Source organism: Glycine soja, chromosome 15 (genome assembly GCF_004193775.1).
Source record: "Glycine soja cultivar W05 chromosome 15, ASM419377v2, whole genome shotgun sequence".
NCBI lineage: Eukaryota > Viridiplantae > Streptophyta > Magnoliopsida > Fabales > Fabaceae > Glycine > Glycine soja.
The window spans coordinates 26200880-26228872 of NC_041016.1; the positions used below are offsets into that span (position 1 = coordinate 26200880).

A 27993-nucleotide genomic window follows, 5' to 3' on the forward strand; every position below is an offset into this window, starting at 1 on the left:
GGATGTGACTCTTCACATTTGAATTTGAATTTCAACGTTCAAAGGCATTGGTAATCGATTACCAAAACATTGTAATCGATTACAACTTTTTGAAATTAATTGGAACGTTGTAAATTCAATTTGAAAACTTTTTCAAAACAATTTTGCTACTGGTAATCGATTACAACAATCTCGTAATCGATTACAAGAGAGTTAAAACTCTTTGGTAAACATGTTTTGAGAAAAATCATGTGCTACTCAATTTTTGAGAAAAACTTTTCATACTTATCTTGATTAAGCCTTCTCTTGATTCTTGAATCTTGATCTTGATTCTTGAGATCTTGAACCTTGAATCTTTATTCTTGACTCTAAACTTTCTTCTTGAGTCTTGAATTCTTCTTGATTCTTATCTGGAACTCTTGAATTGTTCTTGATTCACTTGAGTTATTCTTTGATTGATCTTTGAGTCACTTGAGTTGTTCTTTGATTGATCTTTGAGCTTTTTGTCATCACCTTTGTCATCATCTTTTGTTATCATCATTGTTATCATCAAAACACCTTTGAATCACCTTTGATTCACCATGAAGCTTTGCTTCTACAATCTCCCCCTTTTTGATGATGACAACTTCTAAAATCAAGAAACACACACACACTTTTTCCTAGTCGATCACTCACATAAATTCTCCCCCTTTGTTTTTGAATTTATGCTTATCTTAAAAATAAGTTGATTACTCATGTGAATTCTTGATTTAATCCCATTTCTCTCCCCCTTTGGCATCAACAAAAATCCAAAGTGCATATCAAACTTAAGGTATACAAATATAACTTAAACATCCATACAATGTTCATGAAAAAATATCAACCAAATCATGAAGCAAGAAGCAAGAACCATGAAAACCATGAAGCAACAACCATGAATAGATTAATTATAAACTCCACATAGTCAAATAACATACTTAATATTGGTCCAGACATACCATGCAAATAAGGAAATAGTAAATTGTTCAAATACCATAATAATATAGCCAAAATACAAGGCTGAAAATCAAAGTAGTAATAATATTAAAATATAATTCTAAGATGATGGTGGCGACGGTGGTGGAAGATCGCAGCTTGACCGGATGTAAGATACATCTTCTTCAACCTTTTTCATTCTTGAATCCATTTCATTGAAGTGCATATCCACTTGCAATTCCAAAGTATCAAACCTCTCACCAACAAAGGTTTGAAGACCATCAAACCTTTCCAAAATCTTCGAAAGAAGAGATGAATCTTCTCCCTCATGTCCTTCTTCACCAACATTTCTAGCACCCTTCTTTACCCAAGAGCCATCATGCTCCTTAATATAACCAAAGGATGCTATGACTGAAGCGCCTATAAGGAATGATCTCTTGATTGGAACATAGGGTTCAGAATCAAGAGGGATGTTTAAGTGTTGAAGGAAAAGGGTAATAAGATGAGGATAAGGCAAAGGGGCATTCAATCGCAATGCCTTATGCATGCGATATCTAACAAGGTGTGCCCAGTCAATTTGTAAACCTTTATGAAAGGCCCACATGACAATGAGATCTTCTTCAGAAACCTGGGCAAGGTTTAAAGATCTAGGAAGCAAAATGCAAACAATAAGGTAATGGAGGATGCGGCTTTCAAAAGCCAATGAACCGGCAAGAAGCCTCCCGGTCATATCCGCTTGGTTGGTGCAAACCAACCGGCGGGAATCATGCACAGAAAAATTGAATTTCCAATCATCAATCAGTGCACACTTAAAAGGCACACCTTCACTAGGCAATTTTGTTAAATCATAAAATAGGGATTGGTCAATGACCATCTTAATCCCATAAACTTCAGACATTAGGGTACCTTCATGGATTTCTAAATTAGAATAAAAAGCTTTGACTAAATCAGAATAAACAGGTAATTTTAGAGACATGAATGGAATAAGATTGGAGTTTTCAAATGCTTGAAGGCATTCAAAACTCTCATTTGAGAAGAAATCCATATCTATGAATTTTGGGTCTATAATGGAACGAGAGGAAAAGAGGTTTGTGTACCGTATACGTTGTTCCTCTGATGAGAACAATGATCCAGAGGGAATGGAGGAAGGCATTGGGGTTTCTTGTGCCCCGGAATGCCGTTGGCTCCGACTCGATGTTCCTTTCTGCTCTTTCGATGGTTCTGCCATTTGAGAATTTTTTGGGATTTCAATCGGTTCAAATGAAAGAGATTGAAAAAAGATGAAGTTTGGGCTTTGTGGGGAGTGATTTGGACAAGAATTGAGTGAGATATGGCTGGAAGAAAAATTGGGGGCGAGGGTTTTCGAGAGAGAGATGAGTTGCAGGTTTCAGAATTTGAAATTTGAATATATAGGTGCAGGGACGCGTTGTAATTGATTACACAAATATGGTAATCAATTACCAGAGAGCAACATTGCCAGAAATAACTGCTTGTAATCGATTACATTATTATGGTAATCGATTACCAGTGGTTATTTTAGCCAGAAAACAAAAACAAAAGGCTTTCTAGGAGAGAAGAAGTTTTGAGTTTTTATCAAAATATTTTTTATGAAAAATATATTTGAAGATACTTTATGAATAATTCTCAATCATGCAATTCACATATCATGTCATGCAAAAACATTAAAACATGAAGATAATCAATTTTATCAAAAACAATCAAAACACAAGTAAGAAGAATATTGATTTTACTTAAATATATGAATGAATATTTCATGCAAATAAGATGAAATCAATCAAGCAAATATACTCATGATTTCAAACAATCAAAAAACACACAAATAAAGAATTGTTATTCATCATAATCAAATTGTTTGAATAAAAATTTCAACTTTAAGAGAAATTTTAATAAGATAATGGTTTTGATATTACCTTTTTCAGGATTGAAGTGTCTAGATCTTCAAAGATGAGGATCATGCTTTTTCTCCTTGTTTTTCATCCTTGAGAGATGTTCTCGTCACTTTCATAATCTTTGGTTAGAAGATTAATCTCCTTTTCTGAACCATCGGATGAATCATTGTCATCCATGCAATGTATGCTTTCTTAGTTCTTCTTTCGTCAAATCTTTTCTTTTCACTTTTCTCCGGCCATTCTTCATTTGACGGACAGTTGGCCTTGATGTGACCAATTTGGTTGCATTTGTAACACCTAAGGACTTGAGAATCATCTTGTGATTTTCTTCCATTATTGAAATTCTAACGCCTGTCAATTCTTCTTTTCTTGATGTATTTATGAAATTTCTTAACAAAGAAGGAAAAATCTTCTTCATCATCTGAATTTTCTTCTTCGTTTTCTTCTTGTATTGAAGATAAGGCTTTAAGGGCTATGCTTCTCTTCTTTTTGTCATTTTCTTCATTCTGATTGAGGCGTTGAAGTTCCATCTCGTGTTCCTGCAATTTACCAAATAAAGTGGCAAGAGACATGGAAGAAAGGTCTTTACTTTCAGAAATAGCAGTTACCTTGGGCTGCCATTCCCTACTTAAACGTCTTAAGACTTTATTAATTAAATCTTCATTAGGAAAGACTTTTCTTAATGATGCAAGATGGTTTACTATATGTGTAAATCTTTTTTGCAAACTATGAATATTTTCATTTGGATTCATCCTAAATAATTCATATTCATGGGTAAGGGTATTTATTCTAGACCTTTTTACATCTGTGGTTCCTTCATGGGTTAACTGGAGAGTATCCCACATATCCTTGGCATTAGTACAATTTGACACTCTAAAGTACTCATCTATCCCTAGGGCTGAAGTGATGATGTTTTTGGCCTTGAGATCGTACTGGATTTTTCTCCTATCTTCTTCTGTCCACTGATCTCTAGGTTTTTGGGTTGTAGTGCTTGTGCTTACATCTACTATAGTGGGTATACGTGGTCCTATTTCTATTGCTTCCCAAATATTTAGATCTATGGCTTCAATGAATATCTGCATGCGGGTTTTCCAATAATGGTAACCCTCACCATTGAAAATGCGTGGTCTGTGAATGTAATTTCCTTCAGGAAACAAGGGATTTGAGGAGGCCATTTATCTTGAAGTGGTTAGACTTTCTACAAGAAACCTGCTCTGATACCACTTGTTGGATCGAGTGGCCTCAGAATAATTAAGAAAGGGGGGTTGAATTAATTATTCCCAAACCTTTACTAATTAAAAAATTACTCTTCTAAGGCATTTACTTATGTTGTTAAGAGAATAAGGAGTAGAAGAGAAACTTAATCAAAAGTAAAAGCAAAAATTAAAATGCATAGTGGAAAGTAAAAGAGTAGGGAAGAAGGGAATAAACACACAAGAGTTTTTATACTGGTTCGGCAACAACCCGTGCCTACATCCAGTCCCCAAGCGACCTACGGTCCTTGAGATTTCTTTCAACCTTGTAAAAATCCTTTTACAAGCAAAGATCCACAAGGGATGTACCCTCCCTTGTTCTCTTTGAAACCCTAGTGGATGTACCCTCCACTAGAACTGATCCACAAGAGATGTACCCTCTCTTGTTCTCAGTTAAACCCAAGTAGATGTACCCTCTACTTGTACCACAAAGGATGTACCCTCCAATGTGTTAAGACAAAGATCTCAGGCGGTTAAACCTTTGATACTTTGTGAATGGGGATACAAAAGAATTCTCAGGCGGTTAGTCCTTTGAACAATTTTGTATAAGGGAATGGGAAGAATCAAAAGAATTCTCAGACTGTGTCATTTTGAATTCTTTGACAAGGGAGAAGGGAGACACAAAAGAATTCAGACGGTTAGTCCTTCGTTCTTTTGGAAAAGGGAGAAGAGAGACACCAAAAGAATTCAGGCGGTTAGTCCTTGGCGAATTCTTTTTGGCAAAGGGAGAAGGGAATGAAAAATGAATAGCACAAGTTTTCAAGGTTTGGAAAACCAGAAAACTTCAGAAAGCTTTTGGTACAAAGAAAAAGAAGAAGTTCAAAGAGATTCAAAGCTTGTAAAGGATTGTAAGATATTGATTGGAAAAGTATTCAAGATTGAAAGAATGAATTAATTGAAAATGCAAAACAAAGCCTTGCTTTTATAGACTCTTCATGTTTGGTCAAGAAGACCATTTAGAAGAGTTATAACTTTTAGAAAAACTTAAAACCAATTTGAAAAAGTCAAAACCTTTTTGAAGAGTTACATCTTTTGATTTATTCAGAAATAGTCACTGGTAATCGATTACCAAATAAGTGTAATCGATTACACAAAGCTTTTATTTGAAAGGATGTGACTCTTCACATTTGAATTTGAATTTCAACGTTCAAAGGCACTAGTAATCGATTACCAAAACATTGTAATCGATTACAACTTTTTGAAATTAATTGGAACGTTGTAAATTCAATTTGAAAACTTTTTCAAAACAATTTTGCTACTGGTAATCGATTACAACAATCTCGTAATCGATTACAAGAGAGTAAAAACTCTTTGGTAAACATGTTTTGAGAAAAATTATGTGCTACTCAATTTTTGAGAAAAACTTTTCATACTTATCTTGATTAAGCCTTCTCTTGATTCTTGAATCTTGAGTCTTGAATCTTGATCTTGATTCTTGAGATCTTGAACCTTGAATCTTGATTCTTGACTCTGAACTTTCTTCTTGAGTCTTGAATTCTTCTTGATTCTTATCTTGAGTCTTGAATTCTTCTTGATTCTTATCTTGAACTCTTGAATTGTTATTGATTCACTTGATTCACTTGAGTTGTTCTTTGATTGATCTTTGAGCTTTTTGTCATCACCTTTGTCATCATCTTTTGTTATCATCATTGTTATCATCAAAACACCTTTGAATCACCTTTGATTCACCATGAAGCTTTGCTTCTACATTATTTGCTTGGTACTCGCATTATTGTTTATACTGACCATGCAGCTTTAAAGTACTTGTTGCAGAAGGCTGATTCAAAGCCTTGGTTGATCTGATGGATGCTCTGGCTCCAAGAGTTTGACTATGAGATCCGTGATAGGAGCGGAGCACAAAATTTAGTTGCTGATCATTTGAGTCGGATCGAACATGTGTCTGATGAGGACTCACCCATTCGGGATTATTTCCCGAATGATCATTTATATATATTCTATAGTATTTCTGATTCTCTTTCTACTCCCTGGTTTGCTAACATTGTCAATTATTTAGTTGCTTTTGTTTTTCCTGCCTTAGCATCTAAGGCTCAAAAAGATAAAATTAAAAGTGATGCTAAGCATTTTATTAGGGATGACCCCTACTTGTGGAAATTGTGCAGTGATCAGGTCATTAGACGATGCATTCCAGATCATGAGACTGACTCGGTCCTGCAGTTCTGTCATTCTTCCACACCGGGAGGTCATCTGGGTGTTCAAAGGATAGCTCGCAAAGTGCTTGACTGTGGCTTTTATTGGCCCACCATCTTTAAAGATGCATGGAAGATTTGTAGCACTTGTGAGCAGTGTCAGAGAGCAAGAAGTGCACTTACATGGCGACAACAAATGCCTCAGCAACCTATGCTATTCTGTGAGGTGTTTGATGTCTGGGGTATAGATTTCATGGGCCCTTTTCCTGTATCTTTTGGTTATGTTTACATTCTCCTTGCAGTTGATTATGTTTCAAAATGGGTGGAAGCCAAGCCCACTAGAACTAATGATGCTAAGGTTGTTGTAGATTTTGTCAGATCTAATCTGTTTTGCAGGTTTGGAGTACCTAAAGCAATTGTTAGTGATCAAGGAACCCATTTTTGCAACAAATCAATGCATGCCTTGCTTAAAAACTACGGGGTTGTACATAGGGTATCCATACCATACCACCCCCAAACCAATGGACAGGAAGAAATTTCTAACAGGGAGATCAAGAGAATTTTAGAGAAAATTGTGCAACCAAGCAGGAAAGATTGGAGTACCAGGCTAAATGATGCTCTTTGGGCACATAGGACTGCCTACAAAGCACCCATAGGAATATCTCCTTATCGGGTTGTCTTTGGAAAGGCATGTCATCTTCCAGTGGAGATTGAGCACAAAGCATATTGGGCAGTGAAGACCTGCAACTTCTCTATGGATCAAGTTGGTGAGGAAAGAAAGTTGCAACTGAGTGAGTTAGATGAGATCCGCCTAAAAGCCTACGAGAATGCCAAGTTCTACAAAGAAAAGACCAAGAAGTTCCATGATAGCATGATAATTAAGAAGGACTTCATGGTTGGGCAAAAAGTGTTATTGTATAATTCTAAGCTTGGACTCATGAGTGGTAAGTTGAGGTCTAAGTGGATTGGTCCTTTTGTTGTTACTAATGTTTTTCCTTATGGTACAGTTGAGATCAAAAGCGACTCTACAAACAAGAGCTTCAAGGTCAATGGACACCGACTTAAGCCATTCCTCATAAACCCTTCTTTAGTGGACGTAGTGGTGGAAGAGACTTCCTTACTCCACCCTACTTTTCCTCTACCATGACTTAGGGAGTTTTTCTTTCCTATCTCCTTCTTTACTTTTATTACATTTGTTCGATTCTATTTGATGGTTTAATAGCTTTTAATCTTTTAATTGTGCCACATTGAGGACAATGTGTTGTTTAAGTATTGGGGGGAGTGTATTCTTTGGTTTTGGATTTGTTAGTCGTGTTAAATTAGTTTAATTTTGTTAGTTTTGTTGGGTTCAAGTTTAATTTGTTAGTTTTGTTGTGTTAAATTTGCATGTTTGTCTTTGAATTATAGGATATGTTCAAGTAATGGGTAATTGTTCTGAAAATAAAAGTCTCTTGACATTTTGTGACTTGAAATCCTTGTTTTTCCTTTACATGTCATGATAGTTTTGAAAGCTCAATTTGAAAGTGATAAGTTTACCTTTGTGAGAATTCGAGCCATCCATCATCATAATCTTTTGGTGTATTTTGCCCCATTGATTGCTTGCACAATAGCCTTGGCTTGATTCTTGTTGATGCTTCCTAATTCACATGCATATTTGGAAATGATTTAGGCAATTTCGTTCTTATAAGCTTCTAGTCAAATGGACTTACCTTGAATTAATTCCTTTGATAGCCCCTTTGAGCCTATTTTTCCCTTTCTTTGTTTTGAAGCTCATTACAAGCCTTAAGTGAAAAACCATGATATCACCTTAACCTTAAGGAATTTTGGAGCTTTGGAATTGTTTTGGGAATAAGTGAGGGGGGTATGTTTCATTGGAAGATATGATTTTTGGCCATGCTTAATGTTTTATTTTGGCCATGCTTGATGTATATATATATTGCCTAGTTCTTTCTTTAATCTTCAATTTTGTACTGTTCAATAAAAAAAAAATTAGTTGCTGCAAATTCTGCAATTTCGTACTATTCAAAAAAAAAAAAAAAGAAGAAAAGAAGTGAAGTTGAATAAATAAGGTCTTGATATGAGAACTTGATTTGGGAGCCTTGGTTGATTTTGTTGATATTAGAGGGTTTGGGTTTACTACTTGTGCTTAATTTCCACTTATTCCCCATTGCTCCTCTATTCCTTTGGGATTTAGTTACTTATTCCATATTTTTCTTCCCTACCTTGTCCTTGGCCCCATTACAACCTTTAAAGACCTTTTGATCCTCATATGCATGTGTTGTCAAGTCGTTTGTCAATTTTAGAATTTTGCCAAGTCTATGTGATGTTTGTTTTCATGGGTGCTTCGAGAATAAACAGTAGCCTAGACACTTGAGAGATAGAGTGTATATCTTGTGAGGCTTAATCATTTTTCATTATTGAGCTGATTAACTATTTTGCCATGATTGGGTTGCTTGGATGATTTTCACGAATGTCTTGACTTTTTGGATCTCTTCATGTTAGATGTTACCCATTCCTTTCATTCCTTGATGTTCATTGAGAAATATGTAAATGTTTTTGTTTGTCTCTCTTTGATATCCTTGGATTTTTTTCTTTATTTCATTTTACCCAGGAGTGCAAAAGGCTAAGTATGGGGGGTTTTGATGTGCCATTATTTTCTCCTATTTCTTAACACTTTTTGCACCATTTTAAGTACTGATTAGTCTTAATTGTCAAATTAATTAAGCAATTTTATTATTTGGGCCCATTCAGCTAATTTGATGTTTTTAATCTAATTTCAGAAATTAATGAAGCATTGGGCTTGAATCTAGAATTGAGCTTGGTCTTGAATCTAGAATTGAGCTTAGGCTTGAATCCAGAATTGGGCTTGGACTTGAAGAGGGCAGACTAATTTATTCTACAAAATTAGATCTTATCTTATCTTATCTTATCTTATCTAGATATTATTTCATCTAGATCTTATCTTATCTTATCTAGATTTGATTTGATTTTACTTATGGGCTTGGATTTAAAATAGATTTGTAAGCTTTGGGGCTGAAAAACTATATAACAACACCAAGGTTCTAGTTTAGCTCTCTCTCTCTCTCCTCTCTCTCTCTCTTCTATTTTTCGTTTTTTTACAATTCCAGTTCAGACTTTTAGTTTTATCAATAAAATTTCGTTCTCTATCTGATTAATGGAAGGCTAAGTCCCCAGCGTTGTTTTCTCTTGAGGATCAAGCACAATTCTCTTTGAGGTTCTATTATTATTGTTAAATTTTGTTCAGTTCTTTTTCCTCTTCACTAATTACTCTGAATTTGTTGCTATTAATTCATGCATGCTTAGTGCTTGATTAATTGTCTTTGCGCTTAATTTACGTTCATGCTTAATGATCGCTTATGAGTAATTGGTGTATGTGATGCTTAATCACATAATGAATGCCTTATGTTGAATTTCTCTTAGTAATTTAATTTAGGGTTGGATTAAGTGGTTGAACTGAATAAGGATAAATTCTCGCAACCTAGGATAAGAGACTTGCTTGTGAATCAAGGGGAAGCAACGTATTTTAATTTTGATATTTTCTAATTAAATTTTACTCGCTATTTAATTTACAAAAGCAAACAACCCCCCCCCCCCCCAATTTGTTACTATTTCCTACTATCTGTTATGAACATTTGGTTTATCATTGCTCGTTGGGAAATGACCTAGGATCACTTCCTAGTTACTACATTTTAATATTTATTTGATACGGGTACGGCCTCAATCAGTTGTGTCATATAAACTTCTTCTTCTAAGTCACCATTTAGAAAAGCCGTTTTCACATCCATTTGATGTAATTCCAAGTTAAAATGAGCAACTAATGCCATTATGATGCATAAGGAATCTTTCATGGATACAGGAGAAAAGGTTTCTCTGTATTCAACTCCTTTCCTTTGAGCGAATCCTTTGGCAACCAATCAAGCCTTATGTCTCTCAATGTTACCTAATGAATCCTTCTTGGTTTTGAAAACCCATTTACATCCAATAGGCTCTATCCCATTAGGCAACTCAACAAGATCTCTGTTCGCTTCTGGCAAGTTCACCGGATCGCACAAGTAGTATAAAACGGTAAGAACCGAGTATCAAACTCTCGGGGAACTTGTGTTATTTGGTAAGCTATTTCAGCAAATAGGTGTCTGGCGTGTAAAGATAAGTGTGAATATGAACAGGTGTGTAAACTATCTATGCAAAAAGGAAAACAAGTAGAAAACACGTTGGCCTTCCTAATATGTGCCTGATGCTAAAAAGATATTCTATATCTAACAATGCTCATGTGTTCCTATGGTGTCTCCTGAGATACTAAACCCCGATTCCTCATGATAGTTTAGCCTAATCCTAATCAAGCATCATTCGCAGAATCCTCTTGTTGGACTAAACTCAACCAGGACCGCATTAAGACACACATACACAACTAAATTATCGCACCCCGATTCCTCGTGGTAGTACGATAACTTAGCCCTGTACTATCAAGGACTTTAGAGTCAGACCAGTTTCCACTGCTGAATGACCCTAACAAAGCATGCATCTACGTGATCAAGGTAAAGGCATATTATAGTGAAACGCATATAGCACAGAGAACACACAAAACATCATTAAATAGATAGAAATATATTTACATCAGGTACCTACTGGGAAGATCCAATAGAGGATTTAGCTTTCCATAACCAGGAAGCCTTCTTTACAACAAAGAGAAGAACAAAATGAAAGATTGCAAAAATACAAGTGGTGAGGATGTCTCCTTTACCTCTAGGATCTCACAATCACTCACAAACTCATCTCAAGCTCTTAGAACGGCTCCTGCTTCAAGCTCTAGTCTCTGCAGATCTTCACACAACAAAATCTCTCAAAAATCTCTGGAACTTGGACCTTTCTCTCTCTAGAATCTCTAGACATGCAAAGCTCTGAATCCCAACCCAAACTCCCCTCACAAAATCCGATTTCAGGCTTAAATAGGTGGCCTTATTCGTGCTCGTGCGCTTAGCGCAATTCTGGACCGCTTAGCGAATATTAGTGAATTTCGGCTTAGCGCATGTCTTTCTCGCTTAGCGGATGGATTGAAGCGGTGCGCTTAGTGAACCTACACAATTCATCTTCTTCCAGATTCTTCCTTGCGCTTAGCCAATGAGTGTTGCGCTTAGCGGACGCTCGCTAAGCCAGCAGATTGGCTTAGCGAGAAGGTGAAAAACAACACTTTTCAAGTTTGCCTAATTAACCTAAAATTGAGAGAAAATGATTATTAAACACACAAAATGGAAGTACTAAGTATTTATTACCTATACTTAACAGAAAATACTTATAACACTACAAAATAACCATAAACTAGGGAAGTTTGATACAATTTACACAAGTTTTATACACAAAAGTTAGTTGTATTCATCGACTAACAATCTCATACTTTATTATTTGCCATAGATTCCAATTCATCTTTCATGGCATCATACCATAGCTTAGAATTACAATTGTTAATTGCTTACAAAAATGACTCAGGATCATTTTCAACTCCAAAGTCATATTGAGACTCTTGTAAATACATTTGATAATCACTAGGAATTGTAGGTTTCTTTATTCTAGTTTATATTCTCAATGTTACATCCACACATTCTGGTTGTTGTTCAACAGGTTGTTCAACATCTTGTGTTTGATGTTGTTCAACAAGTTGCTCAACATTTTGTGTTTGGTGTTGTTCAACTGGATTTTCTAGGACAAGATCAACTTGATGTGGAGCTTGTGTTACACGATTTTGGTGAGTATCGCCAAAAACTACTAGCTTATAACTTGATGTAGGAACTACTTCCTCACATTGATTTTTCTCAAGACCAATGCGTTGAGTTAAATCACTCCCACTAGCCACATTATTTTCTAGAAACTTTCTATTTCTTGACTCAACAATTCTAGTGCTATGAGTTGGAGAATAAAATCTATAACCCTTAGACCTTTCAGCATAACCAATGAAATATGCACTAATGCTCCTTGGGTCCAGCTTCTTTTCATTTGGATTATAAATCCTAACTTCACCTGGGCAACTCCAAACACACACATGTTTTAAACTTGGCTTCCAACCTTTCAATAATTCAAATGGGGTTTTAGGGACCGCCTTTGTTGGTACCCGATTTAGTATGTACACAACTATCTTAAGAGCCTCATTCCATAATGAACGAGGAAGTTTGGAATTGCTAAGCATACTTCTTACCATGTCCCTTAATGTTCGATTTCTTCTTCCAGCCACACTGTTTTGATTTGGCGAGCCAGGCATGGTGTATTGGGCCACAATGTCATGCTCTTGAAGAAACTTTGCAAAAGGACCAGGTGCTTGTCCATTTTCAGTGTATTTGCCGTAAAATTTGCCTCCTCTATCTGATCTCACAATCTTTATTTGTTTTCCACATTGTTTCTCTACGCCTGCCTTGAAAACCTTAAAGGCATCCAATGCTTCATATTTATTGTTAAGCAAGTAAAGATACATGTATCGTGAGTAATCGTCTATGAAAGAGATAAAATATTTTTGGCCATGCGAGTCCATATCGGGACAACAAATGTTAGTATGTATAATTTCTAATATTTCTGAAATTCTCTTGGCATTTTTCTTTATCTTGTTAGTCTATTTTCCCTTTATGCAGTCTACATAAGTGCTAAAATCAGTAAAGTCAAGAGTCCTAAGTACTCCATCATTCACTAGCCTTTTAATTCTTTCTACAGAGATATGTCCTAGTCTCCTATGCCATAATTTTGATGATTTTTCATTCATGATACATCGTTTAATACTAGCATTTTCTTGTGTAGCCATCAAATTATATGGAATCGTGTTAGATAAATTAATTTTGAACAAACCGCCATTCAACACACCATTTCCAATAATAGTATACTTAAACAATAAATCAAATCTGGATGCGTTAAACTTTATTGAATAACCCAAAGGAACAAGTCTAGAAACAAAAATTAAATTCCTAGAAAATTCCGGAATATAAAAGATATTATTCAATTCAAAAACAAATCCAGATCCTAAATTAAGTCTACATGTGCCAATAGCTGCCACATGTGAACACATCCGATTCCCAGAGTATATGAACCGTTCTGTAGAAGCAAATGACTTTGATGTTTTGATGATGATCATGATGATTTGATGCAAATGATGCAAATACGCTTTTCAAGTTTAAATTCAAGACAATGATTCAAGAATACAAAACACAACATCAAGATGATCACTAGTATTTAGGAAGGGAATTCCTAATTGATATAGCAAAAGGTTTGGCCAAGTAATTTAAGTTAAAAAGTGTTTTTCAAGAGATTTACTCTCTGGTAATCGATTACCAGAGGATGTAATCGATTACCAGTGGCCAAAAATGGTTTACAACAGCTACTAAATATTTGAATTCAAATTTTAGACTGTGTAATCGATTACACAATATTGGTAATCGATTACCTGCAGTTAATAAACGTTTTAATTCAAATTTTAAAACCTGTAATCGATTACCAGAGGAGATTTTCAGAAAATTATTTCTAAGAGTCACATCTTTTCAAATGGTTTTTACATGACCATCAAAGGTCTATATATATGTGACTAGAAACACGAATTTGCTCAGAGTTTTTCATAACAAAAAGTCTTATTCTCTCAAAGAGAAAAAACATTTCATCCTCTTAAGAATTCCTTGGCCAATACACTTGTAATTCAAAAAGGAATTAATTGAGTGCTCAGATTGTAAAATCTATCTCTTTCAAGAGAGATTCATTCTTCTATTCTTTCTAAATTCTCAAAGGGGATTGAGAGACCGAGGGTCTCTTGTTGTAAAAGAATTTTGAACACAAAGGAAGGATTGTCCTTGTGTGTTCAGAACTTGTAAAAGGATTTTACAAGATAGTGGAACTCTCAAGCGAGTTGCTTGGGGACTGGACGTAGGCACAAGGGTGTGGCCGAACCAGTATAAATCCGAGTTTGCACTTTCTCTTCCCTTAAACTCTTTTATTTATTATTGCTTTATATTTATATTCAGATTGTTCTATTTGAATCATTATTTAAGAGTTCATTTTTAAGGGAATTTGTAACTTGCATAGAAAGTGAAATAGAATTTTAATTGGGAAAATAGTTTGCAATATCTTAATTCAACCCCCCTTCTTAAGATATCTGAGGCCACTTGACTAACACGTTCACCTTCATTTGGCTCCCTCTGGCTTGAGAAGCCCTGCATGGTATTAGAAATATGAATCATAGATTTAGAGTCAATAAACCATGTATCATGACAAATATCAGCCATATTAGATTCAAAACATACAACGGAAAAATAATTACCCTTCTTGCCAAGCCAAGCCAAGCCTTATGTTTATAGCAGTCCTTCTTTATGTGCCCTTTCTTTTTGCAAAAAAAAAAAAACACCTAGACTCCTTTTTAATTTTGGCAATAGGAGGTATATGATTATTTTCCTTCCTTTCCCTTTTATCTTGAGTCACAGTAAGAGCATCTTCACCAATTTCTTGAGCAAGTCTCCCTTCCTCCTAGACACACATGGTCAGAACTTCATTGATTGACCATTTGTGTTGTATGATATTTTGAAGGGACCATATTGTGATGGGAGTGAATTCAAAATTAGGTGCACCATGAATGACTCAAAAATTTCAACCCAGAGCAACTTAAGTTGAGCTGCTAGATCCCTCATTTCCATAATGTGTTTTCTCATACTTGCGACTTCAATGAGCCTCACAGATGACAACTTAGACATTAGGGTGCTAGCCAAGGCCTTCTCGGAACTTTCAGGCTTTCATGAAATCCTTGACTTTTTGTCATTTTGGAATTGAACCACGGATACTGGCAGAGATAAGCATCTTGATGAACATAATGGAAAGACGATTAGATCTTTCCCATCGTTTGTATAACATAATTTCTTTTGAAGGGCTAGAATCCGTAAGCTCAACTGACTCATCCCCATGGAGAGCATAGTCAAGATCAACAAACCCTAAATGGAGAAGAACATGTTCCTTCCATTGCTTATAATTTTCCCGTCAACATGGGAACTGTAACATGTAACCAAATATCAGTGCTTATAATGATTTAAAATGCATGTAAACCAATATGTCATCAAAATCTACCTGTGGGATTAAGATTCTAACACAGAAAAATTCACTTTGTTTCTTTACAATAATTAAGAGACAAAATTATTTCATCCTAATTGATAATGAAAGTTATAATAAATTCTTAAAATGAATGCTACTCCATAAAATATACCATAAAAGTTGAGGATGTAAGTATACTCTCTACAACTTTATAATTATAATTAAAACTGAAATGTTGTTACTAAATATGACTAGGTCGAGTGATTGATCAAATAAAAAAAGTGAATAAAAAAATCAGAACCATTTTAATTTGATTTCAAAATCAAAACTAACACATATATTAATAAAATTCACCTCAAGTTGATCCTCATACAAAGTTAAGGAAAAACGTTGATGGTGGTTTAAGTTAAAGTTCCCCGTCTTCTTTTAAGACATGAACACATTTCATAATAAATATTTGAGATTCACTGAATCTAACCAATATTTTATAAATGTTTGACCACCAGGTAACCGATTGGAGTAATCTCCTATGTCTTTGCTACTGTAGTACATCTTGGTTCATTAGTATCTCACCGGGTGGGGCTAGATATTTACGAATATTATAACATTATTGTGTTGCAAACTTGCAATCATGCATCAATCCATTTGGAAGTGCATGCCATAATTCTTGACCGTCCCATGTGGGTCAGTACTGTAACAGATGAAGATTTTTAAATTATACAAGGACACCAGTCTAACAAAAAATATTTGTTAGTCTTTTTTCCAAAAAAGCATCCATAAGTTCTGGAAAGCGTAATTAATTAGCTGTGACACCGTGTGTTGCCAGCTCCCCACCTTCTCATTTATTCGCTACAAAGTTGGTTTGGGTGCATTTAAAAAAGCCGCTTAACACATCACATCACATGGTCGCCGCAACAAGACTCATAGCTCATAAGTCATAACCCCATCTTGCAAGATAATTTTTTTTTTCTTTTAAACAAACAAGATAATTTATAGGCAGCACAGATAATAAATAACTGGGTTGGTTAAGTACGTTGTTAGGGATTCCATAATCGTAGTCATGTGTGAAAAAAAGTTATTAACAAAGATAAAAAATTTACTTTAATAATCTTTACACTTCTTGAGTTAGAATATTAGTTGGAAGATACATATATAAAATCAAGATAATTTCTTTGATTCAAATACGGGCAATTAATCTCTTAAAAACCAAAAAAGAAACCACCGAGAAAGATCCCTCCTCGAATCACGATTTGCATAAATGCAGTTTTTGGTTGACGATAAAAAATTCAAACCAAATTAAGAAAAACTACACATTCAATCAACCATATTCTGGACTGCAACATCAAGCTTTCAATATATACATGAACCCCAAGTATCCAAAGAACTGAAATAGAGAGATATATACACTAAAAAGATTATTATATATAATAAAAAAAATTCAATTAGCTTCGTTACAAGAAATGAGGACGTCCAATTCAGAACCAACCGAATTGATCAGGAACCCCTAAATCAAAATGGCTTAAGATGATCAATACAATCCCAAGACGACCTTCAACAGATAAAAAAAAAAAAAGTTAACCAAGACCTCAACCGAACCGGACTCAAATTATTCAAAACTAAAAGAAAAAAGAAAGAAAGAGGAAACAAAACAAAATAGGAGTTTTATCAAAAAGATCATGGTAGTATTGCTTAATTACTTAATTAATTATTAATTATTCTCAATTTCCTGATCACATCTCAAATAAAACTCCTAATTTGTTACTATTTCCCTCTTCGTCGTGTTGAGGCCTGAACCCAGCGGCGGGAGAAGAAGAAGGAGAGGAATGCGCGGAAGTTGTTGCCGAAGCCATTGACAAGCTCCCTTCACTCCAAGCCCTCCTCATGGGGTAGGACACGTTGTTGCATTTCGGCAACTTGTGCGTGCACGCTCTGCTGTTCCTCCTCGACTTGCTGTGCAGAGCGCAGCCGCAGTTCTTGTGGTAGGGGCGGCGCTCGACGTCGTTGTCGTAGGCGGAGATGCAGCCCTCGTAGATCGGCCGGAAGAGCCCATCTGCGGCGGCGGCCATGTGATTTTGCCAAGAATTAATTAATTATTTTGGCTTAATTCTTAGCTGACGCTGCCTGTAGGGAAGAAGTGTGCCACCCACCCGAAGGTTTTTAACCGGAAGAACAGTGGTGGGCGTTATGGAAGGGGAGTGTGGAGGGTGTTAAATAGTGGGAGAGAAAGTGATATAGAGAGAGGAGGGGGGGAAGAGGCACGTTAGGTTGTTGTCGACAAACGGCACATGCGGGATTGACGAGCGATGTGAGAGGCGTGTCTTGTGGGTCACTTCGGAGACCGGGTACGCGCGCGCAACACAACACATATGAGGTATTGTTTTGTTTTGACGTGTGGCTGCTTTGGTTAGTTTCAGCTTCCGTAACTGTTTTCGGTTGAATGGGTTTTGAAAATTTTGAAAACCCAAAAAAGCCCATTGTCCTCTGATTTCACGGTTTTTCGGATATCAATTTAATTGGATTGTTTAGATTTTTTTTCAAGTTTAATTTTAGCAATAGATTAACCAGTATTCCTAGTATAAAAACAATAATATTTTTGTACAAAAAAACCTACTATTTTTGTTAGTAAACGTACTACATAAATATTTATTTATGTAATTAAAACTTTATTAAATAAGTATTTTAAATATATAAATTATATTATAATAAATTAATAACTAGTGTTTTAGTCCGTGAATTGTATGAGCTTATTAATTTTTCACTACCTTACTATATAGCCAATAGAAAGAAATTTAAAAACAGAAAAAGTTTATCTCCAAAAAATTAGAGACTACAAAATTAAAAATAAAATAAAGAAAAAATGAATAAGCTGTACAGAATATGAAGTGAGAAGAAAATAACGGAAGAACCATCGTGTATATATATATATATATATATATATATATATATATATATATAAAGTTTCACTTTAATTTTTAATAAAATAAATCTTTTAACAATTATGAAAAATTATAAGAATATATTGTCAATGATATTATGACTTTTTTTTTACAATTTCAATATCAATAATAACTAATTTTTGAATATATAGTAATTAACTATGTTATTCTAAAAAGTAAAATGAAGTTTTAAATATCCTTAGTATTAAATTTAAAAATAAATTGAAATAAGAATTTGAAATTATGTATGAAAAAAAAAGAATCTTTGGAGTTAAGATGTGAACCCGAGTTAATTACAACATATCTACTAGAGGAAGAAGTGAAGGTGAGTATTTGAATTTTGAAGATAAAATATATTTATGTGAAATGAGGGGCTGAATATATTCGGTTACATTTAACTTTGGTTGATATTAAAAGTAGAAGAAGATATACCATATACATATTATGAGAGAGAGAAATACATCACTTTATGAGATGCAAAGGAGGGTGAGGATAATGAGAACACAAATGACATACATTTTTATATATAAGAAGATTAAAACTTGTAATAAATAAATATTTTGAATATGTAAATAATCTATATTAAAATATGATGTTATGTCTAGTCATTGATAACTTTTTAAGAAAAATATTGATATAGAAATTAGAAATAAAGGTGAAAAAGATAGATTAAAAGAGATAAATAATTAAAGCATAGTGGTTTTTATAATGTATGATAAGTTTTTGATTAAAATAAAGAGGAAATTAAATTTAAATTTATGGTATTTAATTAAATAACATATAAAAGTTACACTAAAATTTATGTGTTTTGTGTATTGTAATGATCTTTTAAGTTTGCGGGGTTTGATTTTGGCTTATAATCATAGGACATAGGGGTGGGTCAGGATATGGAAAAGAGGTAGAGACATAGAAATGGCCCAAAGGTCCACTCCAAAAACACCTCCAAATTCTTCAAAATCTAGTAGCCTCCGCCTCCTATCTCTTTTCATTCACTTCTTCCCTTTCTTCTAAGTTTCTTTCTTCTCCTCCCTCAAGTTCCATCTTTCTCCTATCCTTGTCCCTTGTATTATTCTCTAATTCAAGAAATTTCTAAAACCGGGAGCTTAAACCTCTTCAAGACTTGTTAATTTCCCACCCTTGAGCTTGATTATCCCTTAGTAGAAGGTAAAACCTTCATCATCTTCTTTTCCTCTTCTCTTTAAGTTAACCCATAATGAAGTTTTGTTGTGAAATTCATTATAAGTGTTGTTTTAAGTTTGGGTGGATGCCCTCTAGTTGGAACTACAAATAAAGTGAAGGAAAACAACTCCCTTGGGTACCGAGCTTTCTCTTTTCTCCTCCTCCTACATAAGCTAGCTCCTTAGTGGGTAAGACAATTTTTACTTTGATTGATTGCTTTATCTGAGTATTTTATGCTTGGAAGCCATTTGAGACTATTGTGTAGAAGTTGAAAAATATACAAAACCCATTGCACTTAAGCACAAAAAAATTGGCTTAAGCATGACGAGTCACGAAAAGGAATCTTGCCTTTGGACAAGAACTCACTTAAGGAGAATATATGGCACTTAAGGGCCATTTTGGTGGCATAAGCATGGAATAATCTGGCTTATGTGTGGAATGGTGCAGAGGATTTTGGGGACCCTATAAGTAAACTTGCTTAAGTGAGATTTGACCCAAACTTAAGCATGAAAAACAAAATAAAGGAAGTTTTTTTTTTTTTGGAATTCCAGCTTAAGTGAGAGTTTGTTGGCGCTAAGTGAGAAAACTTGTTGAAAACTTTGTTAAGTCTGGATGATCCACTATCACAACTGGATGATCCATCCTTACCCATGATTTTGATGATTACAAAGGTATAAATTATTGATGGACTAATGAGTTATTTTTAAGTGAACATGACCTACTATATATGAGCCCACTTGGTATTATTTCTTATCCTAGAACTACTATAAGTGTGTGTCCAATCACAAGTTGATACACTGTTATAAAACTGAAGAGAGGAGCACATGCATGTGAATCGTGTAGGTTTTAATGATGCTAAAAGAATTTTACTTAATGATGATTGTCATCATAAAAAAGGAGAGAATGTGAATCATGCAGGTTTTAATGATGCCAAAAGTATTTATTTGATGAAAACACACATTGTTTCAAGTCAACAAACAAGATCAAGAAAATCACAGATAGTTAAAAGAATCTCATTTTTATTTGCAATAGTTTGACCTCAAAGTTTTTTTTATCAAAATTTCTTTATCAAGCTTAATCAGTTCAAAACTAAGATATTTTTGAACTGGTAATCTTTTAACAGGTCCTGTAATTGATTACTAAAGAGAAAATAAACATGGCCTTTTGAAATTTTGAACTTGTGGAATAACAACACAAATTTATTTGAATTTTGATATGTGTAATCGATGACCAGAATACTATAATCGATTACCAGCAAAGACATTTTAGAAAAACTTTGAGAAGTCATGACTCTTTAGAAATATAACTATGTAATCGATAACCAAAATCCTGTAATCGATTATCAGTGATAAAGTTTCAAAAAAATGTTTTGAAAAGACACATCTCTTCTAACTGTTTTTCAACAGGCACAATGAGCCTATATATATGTGTGTCTTTACTTCGAAAAAGAGAGAGAGAAATTTTCTAAGAGAACTTAATTGTCAAATTCTCTCTAAATAAAAATTAGCCAAACTCTTGCAAATCTATTAAGAATTTTTCTAGGAACTTCAATTTGTATCATCTACTTTAAAGGAGAGGAATCTTTCTGTACATCTCATATACACAGTTGTAATCAAGATATTGTTTGTCTCTTGGCTTGTGAGAATCTTGAACACAAGGGTGAGGGATCCCAAGGTGTGTTCAAAGACTATAAAGGATTTACAGAGATAGTGAAAAATCTCTAGTGAGTTGCTTGAGGACTAGACGTAGGCACAGGAAGTGGCCGAACCGGTATAAATTGAGTTTGCAATTCTCTTTTCTCTTATCTCATTTATTTTATTGCAATTGATTGTGTCTTGCACCTTTAAAGAACATTGGTTAATTTAATTGTTGCTTCTTCTTCTGCATTGTAAGCCTATCATATATCATATAAAAGAGGTTTAAAATTTGTTTGTGCGAAAATTTTGAAACTTAATTCCCCCCTCTTAAATTATTGAGGCCACTTGTCCAACAATGTAGTTGTTTGTACTTTTACTCTTTCTCTTTCTCCAAGAGTGCAACATGTAGCACTTCCTTAAGTTGTTAGAAGATGGTCAAATAAGAGATAAGTGCTAATCTCATAATGGATATGTCACAACCTACCCTACGACGGGCGTGCGGGCGAAATGCCAAAGGAACGTCTTCCAAAATGCAAAATGTGTGGGAGTCGTCACCAACGTTTATTCGAGAAAAATGCTATGCATAGAGACCGACATGAGACGCCTAAAGAACCATCCTTTCCTAGTTAACCATGCCTTAGGTACCATGTTCATATGATTTTCAATCATTTTTTAAGAGAAATGAGTGTATAATCCCAACATGGTTGGTTTACAGCTATCATCATGGTACCCAATACATGTAACTAAGAATGTGATGTAAACTTTCACGCTTCATTGTGACTTTCTTTTTGTTCTTTTTTTTTGTGCAAAAAATGCAAGGCATGAGCAAATATGTGTCAGGATCATGCATGAGTGAACATAACATGTGATGGAAGCTTCACAAGAACCCTAGTGCCTTCTTTAGCAGCTCTAGCCCAATGTCTTCTATCCAATACCCTTGGGGGGTAGGATTGCATCAACATGCAAACGATGAAAATGTACGCAATTGGCAAAACAAAAGCATGATGAATGAAAATGTATGATAATGCAATGACTTACGCAAATGCAATGCATGGATATGATTAATGATAAATGCAAGAATGATATGTCCATTACAATGCCACAAAGAGATGCATGATGCGATCAAGGAACAAGTCAGAGTGAGTTTTCTATGTGCCCCCTAATTCAGGAATGTAACACCCTGATATATATATATATATATATATATATATATATATATATATTATTAGTAATTATATTTGATGTTTGATTATTTTGTTGTGTTATTTGACTACATGATAGACTTGAATGAGTTGAAGTATGCCTTGAACTATTCATGTGTGAATTTCTTGATATAGATGTTGAATTATGTGGAGTTTTGTTGAACTAAGTTGAAAGTATGAGATTTTAGATTTTACCAAAACCTAGTTCAATGAAATCGTGATACCGGATTCGTCAACCATTGGATCGCCTTCAAATTTTTTCTGAATATCCCTAAGACATGTTTCTACAGTCTGACCATTGGGATCTTGAAAATATTAACTTTTGGTCTCTTGCTAAGCGAGAAAGGCGCACTAAGCGCAATTCCAACCAAGGGGAATTGCACTGAGCAGCCCAAAGTTGCGCTAAGCCCAACTCCAACCGAGAGGAAGTGCACTGAGCGCCCAGAAGGTACGCTAAGCGAGCCCTAGTGCAGAGGGGACTGCGCTAAGCTTAAATTCTTGCACTAAGCGCAAGAAGTGGACTTCGGCTTAGTGAGACAGGCCCGCTAAGCGAAAGTTGCAGGTTATAAATACGTCCTTAGCGTGAAAAACACGATTTTCACTCTCCTCTTCCCCAAAAAACATCTCTCAAACCCAAAAATCTTATTTTCCACCACCCAAGACCACCGGTGGCTGCCGTGAGCCACCGTTGCTTGCCGTTGGACCCCCACACCAAGAGGAACACTTTAATCGAAGCAGAATCCTCAGAATCCTCCTCGAAGATTCAATGGAGAAAATCCTTCAATCCTCCATTTCATAGTTTCTCTGAGGTAACCTTGACTTCTTAGCCTTCTCCTAGCTAGTTTGAGTTCCTCTTAGTGTCTCTTATGTGTTGGGTACTGTAATAGGGTGTTTTTACATTTCCTTTGAAAAACCCTAGAGAATGAGACATTGTAAAAGTTATCTTTTTATAACCTTGAGGTTGTTTTTGCGGCATTCACTGAACCCCGGTCGCATTGGCGTGATCGGAATTTCAAAAAGATGTTTCTTTTCTATAGAACCCGAAATACCCCTCGGCCCTTTATGTTTTGACATGGGTATTTGACCCCGAATGTTACCTTTGACCTTGTTTTTGAAATCCATACTAAATTCCTTTCGTTTTGGCATAATAGAGACTTACGTTGGACCGACAAGCGTAAACGAGAAAGAGACCTCTAAGTGATGCAAAGAAGAACTGACGAAGAGCTCACGATAGGTGATGGGAGTTATTATAAAATTTACCATTTTGACACCATAGTTAGGGTCAGGGAACCTAGCTATGAGAATATCTGCTTGTCCCTGTTGCATGCTGATTTTCTTTCAAGAAAAACTATGATTTTAATGAATGGGATGTGATATATCTATTGTTGATGAATAACGTTATTGTTTAATAAACTTGTGTTGTTTGAAGACCTGGGGAGTGTGAACCTCAGGCATGGAAAATATACTTACATGTGGAATGCGACTCATTGTTGATGTTGCTATTGGTGACTTTAATTGATATGTGGTGATGTTGATATTTATGATGATATTGATTTGAGATGACGTTGTTAATAAAGATCATGTCAACATGAATTGATGGTATTGTTGATGATTATGTGAATATGAAATGAGGTTGTTGTTGTTGTTGATAACGTCATTGAGATAAGATGATGTCTATGTTAAGAATGATGTGAAAATGGAGTGTTGATTGATGTTGGAAATGCTTTGGCATGTTCATGTTGTGTATGTTCGTGGGGGGCGAAGTGCACTGACCTTCCAAGGTCTTTGGCACTTGCTTTGGGCCACATTCATACGTTGGATGTTGTGTATGCTCGTGGGGGGTGAAGTGCACTGACCTTCCAGGGTCTTTGGCACTTGCTTTGGGCCACGTTCATATGTTGGATGTTGTGTATATTCGTGGGGGGCGAAGTGCACTGATCTTCCAGGGTCTTTGGCACTTGCTTTGGGCCACGTTCATATGTCGTATGTAGTGTATGTTCATGGGGGGTAAGTGCACTGACCTTGTCGGATGGCCCAGACGTGGGTGACAAGCGTGGTTAAAGAACCTAAGTATTTCTGAGGGGATGCTTAGGCGATTTAATTGGTCCATGGTCTTTGGCACTGCTTTTGGCCATGTTCATAGCTCATACAACACAGGAAATAGAATAATTGTGGCAGAGTGTACTTTGTACTGAGGGGGCTTGTCACCTGTTAGGGAACTCCTTTTGGCCCCAGGCTGATCACCTATGGGGGGGAAGTTATGTGCACAACCAGGTGGTCTCGACGAACTCTGCATGGTTTCCTAAGTGAGAGTGTCATGTGGACACACTTAGGCTATTTCCTGAGATTTGGTTGTTGGTACGTACCACATTGCATCTGAGAGTTGAGTCTGGTGTATGCATCATTTTGTGCAGTCTTGATTGGATCCATGGATAGATGATGAGTAATTGTTGAATATGGATGATGAGTAATTGTTGAATATGGATGATGAGTAATTGTTGAATATGGATGATGAGTAATGATGAGTATTTGTTGAATATGGATTCATAAAAAATAATCCGATTAAATCTTAGATCTATACTTCTTCTTGCATTTCTATTTATAGATCTACTCTTGAATCATGTTTTTGTGTTGATTTTAGGTTCTATCATCTTTCAGTCATAATCTTCTTGTGCTGAACCTTTGGATCTAAATTTTCTTCCAAAAATATTGATTAGAAAAAAAAACACAAAAATCTAAGTGTAAATCACTTAGTCCATGTTGTCTTAGAGTTATGTTTAGTCATAATAATTGTCACATTATGTTCTAAGTTTGTGTTAAATTTTGATTTCACTTGATTGAATTCTAGATACATTTGTTCATGTATTCTTGTAATTCTTAGCCTATCTTTTGAATTTTGAGTCCAATTCATGCATGTTATTTAGTTCATAACATGCTCTAAATCAATTCCTAGAGTAGTCTTGTTGTTGAACTTTGTTTTATTTTCTAAGTTTCCTATATGATGCCTATGAAGAAATTAAGTTGTGGTGCTGAGTTGTGGCTGAATTTGTGAATCAAAATAAGTCTTAAGCTCTCTTGAATTGTGTTATTCAAGACATTTGAGCATAAGCAAACACAAATTGTAATTATCCAAGCCTTAAGCAACATAAATACTACTCTTGATTTCTAGGTTGAAATTGTTGGTGCTGGAAGCTTGAACATACGAACTTGTAAAAATTATTGGGAATTGGTCATTGTGAATTTTGAGCTGAAATGTTTACTGAATTTTCTAGACATCTGGTCCAAAATTAGAAAAAAGGAACCAAATGATTTGGATAAAAGGAAAAAATACGAAAAATCACACAAGTTGGCTGGAAAATCAGTGTCCAGGAAAAAAAAAGTGAAAGAGAAGTGTGCTTGTTGTTTTGGCTCGAAATTTGTTCTACAATTGGCACCTATTTTATACCAATCTTAGTTCTGAAATTTCAATTGAAAATTAGTGTGAAAAAAAGTTTCAAAACTAGAGGTTTCTTGAGTCTTATTTTTTTAGTTTTTTTTACTTTACTTTAGAGCCATTCTAGCTTTCTCTTTGAGTCCTAGCTTGCTTTTGTGTGCTTTTTATTGCTTTAATTATTGAATAATCCTTGAAAATTGTCTTGTTAAAACTCTATTGGTTTAGCTTTCATTTAATTTTTTGTTCTTTGGTTATTGCTTGTCTCTTTGTTTCCTTGTTTGTGAGTTTCCATATAGGGAATTGGAAAGGAGGATTGGTGCCATCCCTTGAAGAATTTGAGTCAAGAAGCAAGGGGTCAACATCCTTGAGAGCTATTGGACTAATAAGCACTCCAAATTGAGTGAATCACCAAAGAGAGCACAACCACCTAAATTGAGGACTGTTTTGTAATTTTGTAATTGGCAATTTACTTACCTTCATTGCTTTCAAATTTTGTAACAAAAAGGTCTTTCATTGGAAGTGTGTTGGGACATTTATGTGTAATAATTTTAGGAAATTTGTCCCTTATGATAGTGAGTGTTTTGTTGGGAACCTTAAATGTGGTCATCAAAACACTCTTAGGATCCGCCTAGTTTACATTTCTTGCTTACTTTCATAGCTTATTTTCTTTACTAGTCACGCCTAGTTTATCTTGTTATTACATATTATTTTCTTCTTGATTATCATGCTTATCTTGAGTTCTTTTGAACCCTAGCTTTTACCTTTTGCAAACCGCCTACAAGAAAAAATCACAACTTAGGAACCAACATGAGTCACCATTCATCCAGTGTTAATGGTGAGGGTACTAGTCATAAGGACCCTCTATCTAGAATCTTAGGAAAGAAAGCCTCAAGAGGGTAACATTAACCTCTCATACTTCCATGGGAAGGACAATGTAGAGGCTTACTTGGATAGGAAAATAAAGGTAGAGCAACAACTTAAATAGAAGTCTACTTCAAATTCTTATTGCCCTCACTCTTATCCAAAGAAAGACCAAGGTAAAAGCATCTTAGGGACTGATGCAATCCTACCCCCAAGGGTATTGGATAAAACACTCCAAGAGGCTTGGGCTAGAGCTACTAAAGAAGGCCTTAGGGTTCTCATGAACCTTAGGATAGATTTTTGAGCCCATGGGTTAAGGTTGGATCCACTCTTCTTTGTAAATATTAGAATAGGTTTTTCCTTCTTTTGGGCCTTGTATTTTGGTCATTCTACTAGTATAGGGTTTTAGCCTTGTATTTCGAGGCATTTTGAGTAATCTTTGTAGTAGGGATTTTTTTTTGTATTTTCATGTATTTTGTTATGGGGGTGAGCTTAGCTATTATAGGGGGTGTGTAGCTAAGCTCTAGCTTCTCATCTGAAGGAGGTGAGCTTAGCTATTAGAGAGGTATGTGTAGCTAAGCTCTAGCTTTTTTAGGAATCTTCTTAAGGAAGCTTCCTTCCAAGCTTCTTATCCAAGGCTCATCTTGGTGGTGAAGCTCTTTCTTCCATGGCTTATTCCCTAGTGGATGACGCCTCCTCTCACATCTTCTCCTTTGTCTTTCGCTGCATCTCTATGGTGGAAAATCACCATTAAAGGACCTCATTGAAGCTCAAAGATCCAGCCTCCATAGAAGCCCCACAAGCAAGCTTCTAACAGGGACGACACCTTCTATGCCCAAAGATCATAAGAGGAAGACAATAGAAAAGTAACCCCCTAAGGCTAGTATGCAAGAGAAGACCTATAAAGTGCTTTAAATATCTTGGAAGAGGACACATTACTTCTCAATGCCCCACCAAGAAAATCATGATTATGAGGGTCCAAGAGATTTATAGTAGCCAAGATGAGGCTACTACTTCACCTTCCTCTAGTGAAAGTGAAGAAGCAAAAGGGGAAGTTTAGTGAAAAAATATACTCCCAAGAAGAAGGACAACCTTTAATGGTTAAGGAGGAGTGTAAGGAGGTAAGTGTCTACTCCAAGAGGTTGGCTAAGAAGGAAAGTCATTTTGCAATAAAGACAAACATTAAAGAAACTTTCCCTCTTAGACAACCTCCACATCTTCTCCTTTATAAAAAGACACTTGTTAACACTGCCACATCCCTATGACAGGTGGTATGATGAATGTGTTGAGTAGTGCAACCCTCTTTTGTAAAATCACCCATGCATCCAACATCTTCATGATTCACATACATAGGGACTCATTAGGTAGATTTGTTCTTATTATTTGTTTCAATACTAACCTAGGTGCTCATATGGGACACCTTAGGTTTGTCATACATTTTG

The 27993-nt window shown here is 35.3% G+C and overlaps 1 protein-coding gene across 1 annotated transcript; it reads right to left on the reverse strand.

Moving 5' to 3' along the window:
• Positions 1–16726: 16726 nt before the first annotated feature.
• LOC114386989 lies at positions 16727–17590 on the reverse strand. The gene has a single exon (XM_028347080.1). It carries the CDS (start codon positions 17367–17369, stop codon positions 17034–17036), a length of 336 nt encoding a protein of 111 aa, XP_028202881.1. The 5' UTR covers positions 17370–17590; the 3' UTR covers positions 16727–17033.
• Positions 17591–27993: the final 10403 nt, after the last annotated feature.

What these genes read in the sequence shown, in the direction of transcription:
- LOC114386989 (XM_028347080.1), bottom strand. Translation starts at nt 17,369, where the DNA reads ATGGCCGCCGCCGCAGATGGGCTCTTCCGGCCGATCTACGAGGGCTGC.